This window comes from Arvicanthis niloticus, chromosome 1, assembly GCF_011762505.2.
Source record: "Arvicanthis niloticus isolate mArvNil1 chromosome 1, mArvNil1.pat.X, whole genome shotgun sequence".
NCBI classification, from domain to species: Eukaryota; Metazoa; Chordata; class Mammalia; order Rodentia; family Muridae; genus Arvicanthis; species Arvicanthis niloticus.
The window spans coordinates 87,051,073-87,067,331 of record NC_047658.1 but is presented as its reverse complement, the minus strand read 5'-3'; the positions used below and the strand labels follow the sequence as shown (position 1 = coordinate 87,067,331).

Here is a 16,259-nt window from a genome sequence, read left to right as displayed (position 1 = left end):
ACTCTTTTGCCTATTTGTGGGACTCTTTTACTCCTACTGGGCTGCTTTGTTCAGTCTTGATTAGATAGTATATTATATTCCTAGACTTATTGAAACTTCTTATACCATGTTTGGTTGATGGCCCTGGGAGTTCCTGCTCTTTTCTGAGAGGAGGCAGAGGGGCTGTGAGCATGGGGGAGGAGGAATGGGAGAGCGGTTGTGGGAGGAGAGGGAAGTTAAACTATACCTAGGATGTAATATGTAAAAGATGATAAAAACAAGAAAAAATTCATAATGCCAAGTGGAAAATAAGTCAAAGTAGCTAAGCTCTCCAAGTTTTCTGAGTAAATATAGAGATATACTTTTATAATTATTCAAGTGTAAAATATATGAAACCTGGGATACATGATACAGAAAAAGAAGCATTTGGCTTGCTGAGTTCAGGGTTGCTTGTATACCAATATCTCAGAGGCAGGTCATGTGGCAATGGATGAAGATGACTCAACAAGAGGAGATAGCATGTGGAAGCAGAGAGTATAGTCCAAGAGGTGAATTTATAGGAACTCAAAGGATGAGCAGGAGGGTTTGACCAACCAGCAAGAACACTTGGGAGAATGAGCTTTGAGAGATAGGATTGGACCCAAGGTTGACTTTTGAAAACTCTGTGTATTGCTGTGTTTTCTGAAGAACTGGAAGTGAAGAGATTTGTGTGGAAGGCCATGAAACAAAAATCCCAAAGCTTGATTGACTGAGGAGCTCTGGAGTAGGTTGGGTAAAACAGAGGTTGTTTTTTTTTTTTTTTTTTTTTGTTTGTTTGTTTTGTTTGTTTGTTTTTTTTTTTTTTTTGCACCAAGCTGAAAATGTTTGGTGGAGAAGCTGTGATATGAAGGAAGGAATTATGGGATGATTCAAGTGTAGCAGGGCCATAGGAAGGTGATTTTAGGCACAGGGGTATAGAATATGTAGATGTTTCTGAACTAAGAGAGTAGAGCTAACAGAAATTGAGGACTCAGTAGAAAAGGTTTACCAGATGGACGATTACTACAGCAGGCTGGAAAGCAAACTGTTGTGGGTGATGGAGGTAGACTCTGAAAAGTGGAGAGCATGTCTGAGCATTCAATGAAAGAAATGGTTAGTGGGCCATGAAAAACTCCCAGAACAGTAATGTGCATGGATGGGGTTTATGCAGTGATTCAACTACCATGGCAAGCTTCTCAATGTATCAGTGGCCACCATTTGGGGAGTGTTTTCTAAGTGTCAGCCTCAAGCAGCCTTACGACTAATCCCTTTATGCACGTTGCTTATATCATTTCATTAAAGCTCCAAATTTTATGTGCCTATAACTATTTAAATGCGTATTTGAATTTCTGGGCTGGCTTGACCTTGTGTAGAACTTGTGCCTGCAGACACAGCCACAGTGAGGTGCCACATGTAACAACATTGTCATGTCTAGAAAATGTTAAGGCCTAGGTAGCAGTTACCTGGATAGCTTGGCATTATAAGGAAACATTCTCATATGTTTTTGCTGTTATTAGGAAACTTTTTAATGCCAAGATTGATTACATATTCTGTTATGTTCTGTACCCTTGGAAACCAATCATGATAGAAGTCAGCAGAACTGTTTTATGTAGTTAACCACAATAAGATTGGACCCAAACTACCCACACAGTAGCACTTCCTGCACCTCTGGATAAGCTTTTGTAAATTGCCCCTGGGATGGACCCCAATATAAGAGAGACACCTGTACCAATAAAGAAACTATTAGGAATAAGATTTCCATTTTGAGTAGTGGTCTAGTAAAGTTCAAGTTCCCAAGATCTCCCTGGGGACTGACATCCTACTTGGCAGAAAGAGACATGCATGTAGGTAACTGACATCCTGGTTGGCAAGTACGACAGGAATGTTAGACAAGTCCCATCCTGGTAGATAAGTTAGAATATGAATGTTAGACAAGGCAAATCCCCTGCCTCAGTTGAATACCCCAACCAATGGGAGCAGGATAAGTGTACAAGAAAGACATGAGCCAAACTTAATCTGCTTGCTGTTCATCCTTAACTCAGTCTTAACACGGGGATTTCTAAACTGGTGCTGCTCTTAAAAACCCTGCACCTGCAGCTAGGACCTGCTGGGAAAAAGCCCTACTTCTGGCAGTGAATCAATGTGACAGCAAGCAGGAGGCTGCTTGATCATGACTACAAGCTGCTCTTAAAGGGACACCAAGAGCTTCTCATTTTCTCTGGTAAGAAAGCTGATGGCTATTCCTGCTGCAAAAACTTCTGTGCCCATGAGAATTGGGTTCAACAGGTAGCTGGGTGTTCCTCCCTTGAAATTACAACTGGAGAAATTAAGAAAAAAAATCTTTTGTCTATTTTAAATGAATGTGGTCACTAGATCTTTATTTCTGACCATTCTTAAATGTGTAAGTTTACTATGTTCTACATGTCTTAGTTATATGATATTAGCTTATAAATTATTGGGAATGTTTTTTCCACAACCTCTGGCTCTTTCAGGCAGCCTTGGTTAGATTTTTGTCAACCTGACACAGGTTAAGATCATCTGGAAAGAGGGAAGCTCCATTGAAAATATGACTCCACCAGATTGGGCCATAGACAAGTCTGTGAGGGCATTTTCTTGATTAGTGATTGATAATAGGAGGGTCCAAACCACTATAGTGGTTCCAAACCTGAGCATGTGGTTCTGAGTGATAAAACACAGCAGGTTGAGCAAGCAGTGTTCCTCCATGGTCTCTGCATCAGCTTCTGCGTCCAAATTTCTACCTTGAGTTTCTTCCCTGTTTTCCTTTCATAGTGGATTGTGAATAGAATGTGTAAGTCAAAGAAGCCCTTTCCTCTCTAAGTTACTTTTGGTTGTGGTGTTTTATCACAGCAATAGAAGGCAATTAAGAAGGTAGTCATTTTATCTTCTCTTCCATCATGATCTCTGAGCAGTGTGGCAGTGTGTGTGTGTGTGTGTGTGTGTGTGTGTGTGTGTGTGTGTTATAGATGTTCCATTTACAGCTGAAGACTTCATGATATTTTTATTCTCTACACTCTGACCAGTTGTGAGTCTCTATAGCAATGGCCCTACATCTATACATACACTGGTAGGAATAATTGGATTCCGTGGGTTACAAAAAGAGTACACATGGTTGAAAGCAAGAAGGGGTGAAGGACATTGGAGGAGAGGCAATGGGGGTGGATTTGACCAAAATACATTGTATACAGGTACGATATTATCAATCAACAAATAAGAGTGTATTTCAGAAGTCTACTTGTCAGATAGGGAAGCTAAGGCTATGATTGGTGACTAAGAGGCTAATCAATATCAATGATAGAATAAAAGATAGGCTTGTCATAATCCAAGGGCTTATTTTTGAACACTTTATTATAATGAGTAACGTCCTAACCCCTTACTCCCACATACCCACACCTGCGACATGGCCTAGCAGAGTCAAGACCCAGGGATTTTGGCTTAGCCTCATTGCTTTAGTTTCTCAACATCCATATTATAGGTTTTCTACCTATAAAGCATGATTCATAAATCTGAGGAATAGCCCAGAAAGATGCATCTATTCTAGCTCACATTATGATCTTATCCTGATATTGTGACTCTGATTCAGTGTCCCACACAGTGAGAAGCTCAGAAACAGGGTCACTTTAATTATGCAGCCTTTTGGGGTTTAACTGAATCTTTCTCAGCTGAGGTCAGCTTTGAGAAACATACATTTTTTTCTTTCTGAGAGGGCTTTGATTTCAGTAAGTGGGTCTTCTTACCTCTACAATGACTTTGGGGTCAAATTGAGGGAGGTGGTGGATGAAGAGTGTGGCTCCTGATGTCCATGGTTCGATCAGGCACCCCACAGTAGCCAGAATCCATCCTGGGTCTGACATGCACCACAAGATGTCAGATGTCTTCAGGTTCAAAAACTTTCTGCTGACTCAAAAAAACAGTGACCTCAGCTATGGCACCATGGGAGCATGTCAGCAAGGGCTGTGGAGACATTTTCAGCCAAGGAATCACCCCTCCCATTCATTTTAAGTGATTTGTGTGGGGGCTCCAGAACACCAAAGGTTTCCCACCATGTCATACTTCACGGACACAATTCCCTGCTAATGATCCCCTAGACTTTGCTAGCAAAGCTGGGCCAAGGTCTTCTGCTATCTTCCTGGGTCTGAGTCAGTCACTGATATAAGACTTGGTAATTCTGGAAGCATCTGTATAGCAAAAACAGTAGCTATATGACACGATGAAAGACTAATCTAACTAGAAATGCTTGAAGCCTAACCCTGGACTGCTCTAGGTCGTGAGCTGATTAAGTCTTTGGATTAAGGGGTTTTGGCTTTTCATTCTTTGCAATGAGGAGGCAATTAGTCAAAGGGTAATGGCCAGAAGATGAAACAGAGGGGGTTCTTGCTTGTCTGCCTTCTCTTGCTCCTGTGTTGGTTAATAAGTTAGAAAATGATGCTCAGACTGTTCTTAATAATAACAGCTGGAGAAGAAGATAAGGGGTAGAGTCACTTGGCTTAATTTATTGAAATGATTCACCGAAGCTTAGTTTTATCTCTCCTCACCTCTCTCTCATTCTCCCTCTCTCTCTCATTCTCTCTCTCTCTCTCTCTCTCTCTCTCTCTCTCTCTCTCTCTCTCTTTCTCTCTCTCTGTGTGTAGCCTTGGTTGTTCTGGATGTCACTCTGTAGATCAGGCTGACCTCGAACTTATGAAGAGCCACCTGCCTCTGTCTCTCAAGTACCGGGATTAAAGGCATTTGCTGCCACTGCCCAGCCGCCTCCGTATATTTTTGCTCAGGTCAGACCTGTTGTAGCTCAGTTTCAGGCACTCCATTAGTGAGAAATGCCACATCTATTTTCCCATAAAATAGAAGGAAGGAAGGTTCTCAAGGCAGGTGACACTTAGAGAACATTCTGTCTTTCATCCACTGTCAGTGACAGTGACCTGTTACTTGGGTGACTTGCAAAATGTCCTCCTATGAGAGTGCCCAGCAGAACCCAGAGGAATCTCTCATATCACACCATGTCTATGTCAGGTAGCATTTCAGAAAAAAAAATCTCAGACTTTGTTTTCTTTTTCTTTTTTTTCCCCTCCCTTCCTTCCTTCCTTCCTTCCTTCCTTCCTTTCTTTCTTTCTTTCTTTCTTTTTTTTGAGACAGGGTTTCTCTGTGTAGCCCTGGCTGTCCTGGAACTCACTCACTCTGTAGACCAGGCTGGCCTCGAACGCAGAAATCTGTCTGCCTTTGCCTCCCAAGAGCTGGGATTAAAGTTGTGCGCCACCACTGCCCTGCCGGATCTCAGACTTTCATTTCTCAGACCCTCAGAGGCTGAAGCAGAGAACAGCAGGGAGGGAGATGGAGATACTTCAAAATGCATGCATGCACACAGCCCTTGTCTCAGAGCTGGGGCCCAGCCTTTGAATGAGTATTCTTTCCCTACCATGAAGGGATACAAGACCGGAAGGCAAGTCCCTGGTTGTGCTTTGCCATCTTGGGGTAACCTGTGGTCCCGCTGGTGAAGAAGATGGCCATAGGATCCTTCATCTTTGACTTAATGCAGGTATGGTCTGGGGATACTGATCTGCAAAGAGATTCAAGGCAAAGGAAGAAACAGATCACACTGTTGCTTTCCCATCTTCTGATGATGCAACAACATACATAAAGTATCAACTGGGGAACCTGGAAATCTGCATGGCTGGAGGACAAACAGTGGAAGTTTCCCACTGCTGGGGTGATTTGGACAAAGGGCCTGGTGTGTCTTTAATTGAAAAATTTGAAAAAAAGATATGGACTAAGGCATTACATAACACCTGGCTGGGACTGTGGCACCACTTTAAGTGAGCTGGAAATGGGAACCTACTGGACTGAGATCCCAGCAGCTCTGGGTGGGAAGCAGGGGAAGCTTCATCCCTTTGATCTACTTGTTCTCAGGAGCATCTTCCCAAAGGATGTGCTGAGCCTTTTCTGATTGTAGAAGTAAGCTATCTAGTTTTTTTTCTTTTTTTCCTGAAAATAAGCTTGTACTAACTACTAAACATCGAAGAACACCAGCACTGCTGGCCTTCCTAAGCAAGCCGTGGCACCACACCCACTGGGTAATCTGAATGATTTCCCAAACATTTTCTTGATCTTAAACTGTTTTCAGTAAACTCTCTGACTTTATGAAAGGTCACTTGGCTTTACTATGGAAACAAACAGCTTTAGAAACAGAGGTGTTACTCCAAGGAAGCAAGCCTTGCACAGTTCCTGCCCATGCTGAGTATTGCTGGATATGTCTGAGTCTGACAAAAAACCAAAAGTTTTTCCTAGGAGGTGCAGGCAGTGGGGAATCTTTGTTTAGTCCTACCTTAAGCTTGCTAGTAAGGTGCCCCCAAAGGTACTCAGGAAGTAGAAGACAGTGACCCCTAGAGTTGATATCCCATCAACTCACTGGAATTAGAACTTTAGTTTTTTATCCTTACTTGATTTTGCGAAATGATCTCACTGTGTAGCCCTGGCTGTCCTGGAACTTGCTATGTAGATTAGTCCCTTTGTGAACTTGAAGAGATCCATCTGTTCCTGCTTCCTGAGTGTTCAGATTAAAGTCATACACTACCCCATCCTGTTCAAGTTGTTGCGAAGTTTCACATTTCACCTTGAAAATTCATTTTCATTAAACTTCTTCATATATGCATTTTTATATGTTGAAAGGTTCCTTGTCTACATGGGATATGCAACACACTTGTCTTCCAACTTTGCAACACTCTTTTGCTTGGCTTCTGAGATGAATGTACTTTAATGACAAGACATGGACATTCAGCTTCCTGACTTTTCAGGCAAGGAACCAAGGGCCAAGGAAATCAAGGAGGAGAAGCAAGAAGCCCAGGTTTTTCATTCTGGATTTCTGACGGGGTTGAAGACCTATAGTCTCATAGCCAATCCTGGCTATTTACTTTGAGAGAAAAGATCTGAGTGAATGGTTTTCAGCTGACATTCATTCTAAAGCCAAGAAAAAAGCCAGGTTCAAAACTAAGTGTTTTAGTTAGGAGAGATGACAGAGGTTCTGGTTAGTCAACAAAATGATGGACTGGGTAGTAGGTCTATCTTGTACCTCACTGGTACAATTAGGAATAATTATGCTCTAATTGTATTTTGAGAGAAAAATTTTATTTTAACAGGAAGGGTGATATGTAGGAGGAGCTAAGGGGGAAGGAGTACTGAGAGGAAGAGATGGAGTAAGGAGAGGAAAAGATGAAGGAGAGGAGAAGCTAGGTGATGAGAGAGAGAAAGAGAGAGAAAGAGAGAGAAAGAGAGGGGGGCATGGAGGCAGATGTTCACGTGTCTCCAACAGTCAAAGATAGTTTATACATCTAGGTTGGGTATTGGGTTACACTTCTGATTGAGCATTACCAAACTTATAAACCCTTTGATTAACATTTAAAAATTGTATGAAAGCAAAAAGGAAAAGGGGGCATGGGATAGGGGTTTTCTAGGGAGGGGAAATGGGGAAAGGGTATGGCATCTGAAATGTAAATAAAATATAAAATAAAAATAAACAAAGAAGCCCAGGCTTTACAGCAGATGAATGGCATGGCAGGGAAGAGAGTTTCTAGCATCCAGTCTCAAATGGCCTCTTGTACCAGTTACCTGTCTTCCAGTGCCTGGAAGTAGATAGTTTTCTCCCCTATTCAGAAACCACACTTATCAATCAGATCAGAAACTCACTTAATCAGTGACCGGAAGTTAAGCCACCCTTCATGGCTGTGATCAGACACCACCAGCTTGGTTTTCAGACCAGGACATTCAGAAGCCACAGATTCCACCTCTGGGACAAGGCTTCCTGTGGTCACAATGGCTTTGGCTTGAGACATTTGTATTCGGTAGAGAATGTCCTTGGCTTTCAGTTGGGTAGTCCCAGGCATGAAGATGACCCCTGGAAGTGAGAAAGGATGGCTTGCTTTCACATCCATGTGCTTAGGCCCAGCTCATCTGCTGAGAATTCCCACAATACTGTGCAAATTATGGCCCACTGACCATCTACACCATGGGGGATAGAGAGTTTCACATCCTGTGACAAATCTTATCCTCATAATCACACACTCATAATCAGAATCTTAACAATATCTCCAACTGATTCCTAAAATGTAAAAATTGTAGGCTCTTTCTTAATCCTGTCTAGTCTAGATGAATTCAAACAGAGGGTAGATGGATCTTGGGTTGCACACATTAGGCCAGATTAGGTAGTAGTCCCTGTGTGGACAGTGTTGCTGACATTCAGGACTGACATTCAATACTCTCTGCTCCATTTCCTCTTTCTCTCCACCAGTCCCTTGAAGTCATCTAGAATGTCATCTGTTTCTTTTACCTCAGGTTTAGCCACATTGTCTTCTTCATGTTCCTGTATGCTCTCTTCATCAATACCAGCATAACCGCCACCAGTGAGTTCAAGCATGGCTGCTGCTCCACTAAAATCTCATCCTTACTAGATGCCCTGTTCTGAATTCTGCTACCACCTCAAGTACACAAAGCACAGACCTTTCCCTCCACATCTCTTCTCTGAAGAATACCTGTGCCCTCTGTCTCCAGGAAGATACCCTATTCCCTATTCTGATATTGAAGGCACCTCTCACTCTTTATCTGCCTTTCTTCCTCTTTATTTTTCTCTTTCAAAATGGCTGTGTGTATGCATGTAGGTGTGTACACTGTGGGCACATGTATGTGTGTGTATGTGCATGTATGTGCATGTTCATGTGTGCGTATTTGCATGTGTATGCATGTTCATGTGTGTGTATGTACATGTGTATGCATGTTCATATGTGTGTGTGCATGCATGCCTTTGTGTGTGTGTGTTAGTCCTGACTAGTAGTCTTTGCATGTGGGGAACCCACTATTGGACCATCTTTCTTTGCTTGGAGCCTTATTAATTCTTCTCACCTCAGAGGACTCAGTTATATAGCCTTGGGCTTCCCATTATTCATTTCTTGGTTATAGAAACAGTTTTTCTTCTCTATGTTCTATTTGCCTGATCTATCAGTTCTTGGTTCCATATTGTACTCTGTTAGATAATGAAAGGGAAGGAAAAAGAAAGGATGGGAAGGAATCAGGAAGGGAGGGCAGGAGAGAAAAAAAGACATGTTACAGAATATGCATGCTGAGATGAGGAAGGTGATTGCAAGAACAGAATCCATGGAGTCTACTACAGTTTGCATATGAAACATCCCCCAAAAGGTTCAGATGTTAAAGGCTGGATCCTCAGCTGGTAGACCAGAGGCATTGAAAGGTGTTTGGATGACAAGGTCTGTGAACTGATGAACTGACTAACCTTATAGATGGACTCATAGTTGGATGAACTATTGGGGAGGGTAGTCTTTGTTGAGGTGGTTCATTGGAAATGCCATTACAGGTTATCATGTTCCTGATCTCTTCCTGACTCTCGTGTTTTGTTTCCTGGTTCCATGAGTTGGCCACAATACTTTGTTCTACCACATGTATACATGATGATCTGCCTCAGGCAGCAACTGAGCTGGGCAGCCATGGGCTGAAATCATGAGACAAGGCAAACCTTTCTGCCTTTAGGGTGATCTTTCCTCAACTGTTGGCCACAGCAATGAACGCCTGAAATACAAAGCCCCCTGTGGATTCTAAATTATTCATAAATGTGGGTAAGTAATTGTAAAAGGAAGAGAAATCTCTCTGTGTGGTTTTTAATTAATAACGTGTCAATGTTATGATACAGATAGAAAACCTCCCTATAAGGCCATAATAGTGGCACTCGATGCAGTGAAGAGCTATTGATGGAGAGCCTAATCATATAAAAGTCTCCTGGGGAAAAAGATTCACAGCATCATGCAGGGGAAAGCAGGTGGACGCTGCCTGACTTGAGTGATGAAATATTTATCCTTAATGCAGGGAAAAGCACACTCCACACACTCGGACACGGTGCACTGAGGAAGGCACAGCCCTGCTTTGTAGGATTGCAGTCAAACACAGCTCAGCTGGGGAGAACTACAAAGGCAGAATCATAAATCCAAGAACCGAGCTGTATTCTACAAAATAACTGACTTGGGTGCTTTAAAAATGCCACTGCCATGCAGAGAAGTCTGAAACACTGTAGGTTAAAGGAGATGGAGCAGATCTGACTACTACATACAAGGCATGATTCTCAGTTAGATTAAAGAGAAACTGATTCTAAAGGATATTGTTTGGATAATCAAAGAAAGTTTGTTACTCATGTATGGGCAGCTATAATGCACTGTGAGTTTGTGAAGGGAACACCTTGGGTTTCAGCAGATTTTTATGTCCCTGTGCTCATGGGTATTTGCCTGGTATTTGTAGGTTTCACGATATCCACAACAGATTCTGAGAGAGGAAGGGAGTGGCACATGATACTGTGTTTAGAGCATATTAATTCCAGAGTGTTAGGGAAAGAGAAAGAAGGTGTGTGAACATGTGGGAGTGGGAGAAAGAGACAAACTTGAGGAATAAGGAAGATGTGATGAAGAGACGGATGTTTTGTTTCCAACAGAGCTGTCCATCCTCAGAGGGAGGGAGAGAGGCTTCCTCTGTGGTTCCTGTATAGAAGCCAAGGCTGGAGTCCCAGAGCTTCGTCTGTACTAGGCTGTGTCCACAGCACCTACTTTCCCAGAACTGAGGCCCGATGGGTCCTGTGTGTGAACCACTGACCTGTTCGAATGCAGCCCACTGTCACCAGCCACCACTCGGGCACTCGAGGCAGAACCAAGGCCAGACGATCTCCTTGCTGCAGGCCACAGATCTGCTCAAAGACGTTAGCAGTGCGGCAAGTGAGGTCCCTCAGCTTCCTGAAGCTCCACTTTATTTCCTCTCCTTGTCCATTCACCCACCATAGGGCTGGACTTGGTCCTCTCTTGCCCTCCTAGTTAAGATTAGATAGCAAACGTCACTCCTGCTTTCAAGGAAGAGGACAACTCACTAACATAGTCACATTCCAGTGTGAGTCTAGTACAGTGAGGTCTCATCTTAAGACACTGACAGACTCCAGAGAAGTAGGGAGTGAATTGGGGACTACCCCCAAATCACATGTGGTCACAAATACTCTACAAGCTTTCCACTGAAGAGAAACAATTCTGCTTTTCCTTTTTTCCATTCTAGGTTCATTTAGACAGTGATTTTTCTCTCTTTGCCTCGGTTTTTTTCATCTATGAAATGGGGACAACATTATTGCCTAAACAACAGTAAATGCTAGATAAATAAACCATATTAACAGTGTTTGGCACAAAGTAGTTGCTCAATAAAATAGCATCATTGCAAAAGGAAAGAGGCTAAAGTCATGGCTAAATGTTTAGGTAACATTTTAAAATTGAGGTATTACGCATGGTAGGATGTGAACACCGAGCAGAAGGAACCTAATGGTCCTTGTTTTCTCACAGAAATATCAAACAATAACAGATTGCCCAAAGTAGTTTGGTGAGAACCCTAGAAATTAGTGAAGGACCTGCAAGGGTTTAGCAGCTGAAGCCATACTCAGAATGCAGGTCAGTTTGTGTCATTCTTTTTTGCCCTTTCTTGCTATGCCTGTGGTGTGATGCAGTGCAGTCAAGGGAAGCCATCCAATTCCAGGCTCACGGAAAAGGCTAAAACTTGTCTGCAGTGTCCTGGCCTATCGGGGAGACACTGTGTGAACCGATTTCTCTCCTGCCTGATTTGAAGGTGACAGCCATCATAGTTTGACTCTCAGGTTGGCTATCTCTGCATGGGTAGCAGATTCTGTGATATGTAAAGACTGGTGGGCACCTATGGCAGAGGGATGATAGAGCAAGGAACACACAGAACTGCCAAGGTCTCGAGAAGCAGCAACAGGTGAATTCCCACAATGGAACTGGGGTTAGTAACACTGGCATGTAACTGTGAAATCCAGCATGGGGGAGAGGACACAGAGCACTAGGGAAGGCAAGTGTCAGAAAGGTTTCAGATGATATGAAGCCCTCACCTAGCCACATTAGAGACTGTCTTCCTTTATTGAGTTAGTCTGCATGACTGAAAAAAAAAAACGGGGCTTCTTCCTCCACATGTCCAACATTCAATCAATTACGACAGGCATGCAAAAACATGAGAGATGTTGTCTATTCAAAGGGACAATATTGATCCCCTGAAACAGAAGCTCAAGCTGTATGGACTTTGTCTATTAGATAATTTTTAAAAAATATTTGTGTTAGATTTGTTCAAACAGCTAATGAAAAACACAAAGATCAAAAGGAGATCAGAAACACTCCAAATGGACCCAACGGCACTATCAATCGAGGAGCAACCTTTTAAAAGAGAGATAAGTTAAATTCTAGGACCCAGAATATAGTATTTGAATAAGCATGTGGTAAAGGGGCTCACCAGGAGATGCAATGGGCAGAAGAAACACATAGATGAAGGTGAGTGTAGGTCATTTGAGTTGCTGCTCATGAAGAACAAGAATGAAGAAACACGAAGGATTCCAGACCCATGTGCATAGTCCAGGATTCTCAGGAGAAGACACAGTTTATCTGAAGAAACAATGGCCCCAAACTGCTGGGTTTAAGGAAAGACCTACATAATCTAATACAAACAGCTCAACAACTTCAGGGGAATCCCAAAGACACCTGTGAGAATTGTAATTAACACACAAAGGCTGGAGGCACTAGTCTGATCTTGAGTGTCTGAAAGAAAAGCAACTCATGGTGTCTAAGACCAAGAAACCCTCAAGGAGTCTGTCCATCAAGTTCTCAGCAGACGTTTTGCAAGGTGAGAGGACATGAGATCATATATTTGAAGTGGAGAGAGATAGAGAGAAATTAAAGATATTCACAGAGAGTTCGAACAGGAGGGGTCCATCACCTCTAGACTTGCCTTACAAGAAATTCCAGGAGTCCTCACCTTGAAATGAAAGGAACTAGACATGAACAAACAGGAAAACACAATGTCTTCTTATTACCATGGAGACACTTGTAAGACTATGATACCATTATTGTTATACTTTTGGCTTATAACTTCACCTATTATTTAAAACAATGCCATTTATTTATTTTTATTTATTTATGTGTGTATGTGTGTGTGTGCACGTGTGTGTGCTCATGCTCAGGAGTTTACAGTTGTGCATGCTACAGCATGAACATGAATTTCAGAGGACAACTTTCAGGAGTGGATGCTCTTCTACCATGTGGATCCTGAGGACTGAACTCCAGTTGTCAGGTTTGGCTGCGGCAAGCACCTTTACCTGCTGAATCATCTCACTGGCCTCTACTTTTATTCTTTAATTACATTTAAAAGACAACAATAAACCCACATTAAAATGTGTACAAAAGAAGTGAAATTTGTGACATCAGAAATATAAGGTTGGGGTTCTAGTGTGATTGAGGCCTAGCTGTACAAAGTTAAAAATAGACTCTTGTTGCTACAGAATATTATATGCAGTCCTCATGGTAAGCACAAGGAAAATATCTATAGAACACACACAAAAGAAATGGGGAAAAAGGCACAAGTGTTGTCATAGAACACTCAATTAACATAAAGCAACAGCATGAAGAAAGTAATAGAAAACAGCAGGGAAAATGGAGCCTTGTGTATCTCATTTACTGTCCTATCCCATGCTGGGTGCCGATCAAGTTTTAATTCTATGAATGAACAAATGAGTGAAGTGTGTAAGAGACAGAATAAAAACAAGCTGATGGGAATGTGGCCTCTCCTGAATACATTTGGGGATTGCTTCAGGACTCCAACTCAACTCTAACTACTGTAACTATAACTAACAAACTATGTATAACAACTGTAACTGTAACTAACTAACTATGTGTATAGACACATTGTCAGTTTTGGGCAGTACTGTTGATTGGACCACAGATCAGTTTCTGAGTGATGCTTGCTAGTGATTCACAAGAGGTGCTGCAGAAAGCAGAGGCGTCCCAGGAGTGCTGGCAAGAATGGACCTCATGCTAACTCATCCCATGACTGTTTACTGATGGACTACTACATGTGAAGCTCCACAAGTCACTACAGGCTAATGGTGACTGAGTCTGAGTTATTAATCATGAGTGAGGCAATCAGAAACGTTGACACAGACAGATTCAAGATATTTGAATATTACCAGGATAGGAGAGCTTATAAATGGGGGGATGGTTGGAGATACAGATGAAATGGCAATGGCTGGCTATGATGTTCTGAAATCCAGCCATCCTGGACTTTCCTACAGGGTGACCTACTTGGTTGTTGATCCCATAAGCTGCTCTGTGAACTCACCAATGAGAACTTTATGGAGGAAACACAGAACAAGCTAACATCACTGTCTCTTTATTACTATGCTTTTCTTTCCCAACCCAGCCCATGCTTCCAATGCTCAACCACACTTACAGTCTGGACAATGAAGAAAGCCCATTTATCCAAGGTGCTTTGGCCTCTCAGATGGTAAGACTAGGCTAAGTGCTGTACTGTGGAATCAGTCTGCCAGGATCAAAACCTGTCCCCTGTGTCTTGGATAGGTAGGGGATTCAAGCATGTCACTTAAGCTCTCAGATCCCCAGTTTCTTCATCCGGAAAATGGGGAAATGGGAATAGAAGAAGATCAAATGTAAAATGGCTGACAAGGGACAGAAGCATTTTCTCCATGACAGGGCTGTTTTTTGTTTGTTTGTTTTGGTTTCGGTTTGGTTTTCTGTTTTTAGCATTATCATGAAAGCTCTGAGAGAAGAAGGTGGTAGCTAGAAAGGTATAGAGGAGGCCATATTGGCCGTGAACAGTAACACGTGAGTATATGCTTATGGGAAACTTAACATTTACAACTATTCCCAGCTTCATCTCAGGTGAGTTGCCTTCATACAGAGACCAGATCCGGGTGGGTTCAGCTAGGGCTGAGTGGCTCACATGTCGCACCTGTCTAGCGAAGCTCTTAATGCTGCTACTGCTTTTCCATCTATTTATGTCTTGGGAAAAGGCAGACCAAGGTGCATTTTCTGCAGAGACACATGATGCCTCTGCAGGCCACAGAGACTACTTCTCTGAAAAAATCTTGCCAAAGCCACTCTTAAGAATGTAGCTGACATGGAGGACCCCAGGGAGACTTGCCAGCTTCACAGGATGATGGGTTACGTGATTTATATAAACGCGGTAGATGCTCCTGTGCACATTCTGAAAGTCTTTCCCCTCTCCGGGCATGGCTTACAGTCAATGTGCTGAACTGAGTTTCAGTTAGACTTTCCCACTAACTGAGGGTGAGAACTCAGACTTCCACGAACCTACCAATTAGAACTTTTCACTAGTTCATAGTTATGGAAGAATGAACACGCATCAGATACTTTTACCCACTGTACAAGTGAGTTTTAAAAATAAATTAATCCCTGTTTCACAGAAAGAAATGAAAACAACAACAACAAACCACTGAAACTCAGAGATGTGAGAAGATATGCAGGCTAGGCATCAAGCCTTCCGGTGTAAGCCTTCCCACTACACAGCTGCCCTGAAGAAGCTGTAGGTCTTCTGTGTCTAGAGAGTCTATGCATCCCCTGTGTCTCTTTTCCTAGTTAGAGCAAGGGAAAGTCACAAGGCCATTCCAGTTCCCACAGCTACATCACAGCTCTTACCTCCTCCCTCTTACCTCCTCCATCTGAGCCCAGTAGTCCAGGATATCACTTGCAAAGTTAAACTCTTCAGGTGAATCATGGTCATTCCATCTTGGAGCTTCAACTCCTGAAAACAGCTGTCTGTGCAGATGGGTAGGGCTTAGGGAGAAGCCGTGGAAGAATTTGCAGATGCCCAGTGAACTCTGGAACCTCTTCAGCCACTGCATATTAATGCAGCCCTCTGGTAGGAGACACAGAACCTTCAAGTCACTGGCTGCCTTGAGAAGACATGGTTTACATGCCAATCAACCTGCAGGAGCTGATCCTGTTCCACTGCTAGATTTACCCCAGATGGGGATTTCCCTACCCAGCTGAGGAGCCAGAAGGTACAAAATGCCAACGAATGGCTGTTGCTGCTGTGTTAGATTGAGGCACATTCCTGGAGGACTCTTGCAAGTCCCTCTGATTTGATCCCAGGGTGGTAACCATGTGGCCATCCCTTTTGCAAATCCTGTCCCGTCTGTCAGATTGTCTCTACTCTGGAAACCTTTCTTCCCATCAAGGCCAGTTTTGCAGTTTCCATGGAAACTGTCATATCGTCATCTAATTCCTGTCCCCAAAGCTGATGACAGGTCAAAATTTGAATAGTCATCCCTGTGATTTTTAAACACAAGCTAAAGTCATCACAATCCCTCTCAAAATTTTGTGTGTGTGCATGTGTGTTACCAAAAAGTAGCT

The 16,259-nt window shown here is 42.7% G+C and overlaps 1 protein-coding gene across 4 annotated transcripts in view; it reads right to left on the bottom strand.

The window, feature by feature from the left end:
- Acsm1 (acyl-CoA synthetase medium chain family member 1) overlaps positions 1-16,259 on the bottom strand; it is a 53,617-nt gene that overhangs the window by 20,044 nt on the left and 17,314 nt on the right. For 3 of the 4 annotated variants that reach the window (XM_076941750.1, XM_076941747.1, XM_076941749.1), the window contains 5 exons: positions 15,557-15,762; positions 10,648-10,858; positions 7,690-7,897; positions 5,426-5,566; positions 3,753-3,912 (listed from right to left, as the gene is read on the bottom strand). In XM_076941750.1, the coding sequence (XP_076797865.1) occupies positions 3,753-3,912; positions 5,426-5,566; positions 7,690-7,897; positions 10,648-10,858; positions 15,557-15,748 (912 nt within the window). In that variant the 5' untranslated portion in view covers positions 15,749-15,762. Of the gene's footprint in view, positions 1-3,752; positions 3,913-5,425; positions 5,567-7,689; positions 7,898-10,647; positions 10,859-15,556; positions 15,763-16,259 lie in introns of those variants that run through there. The other variant, XM_076941754.1, reaches the window with a different exon arrangement.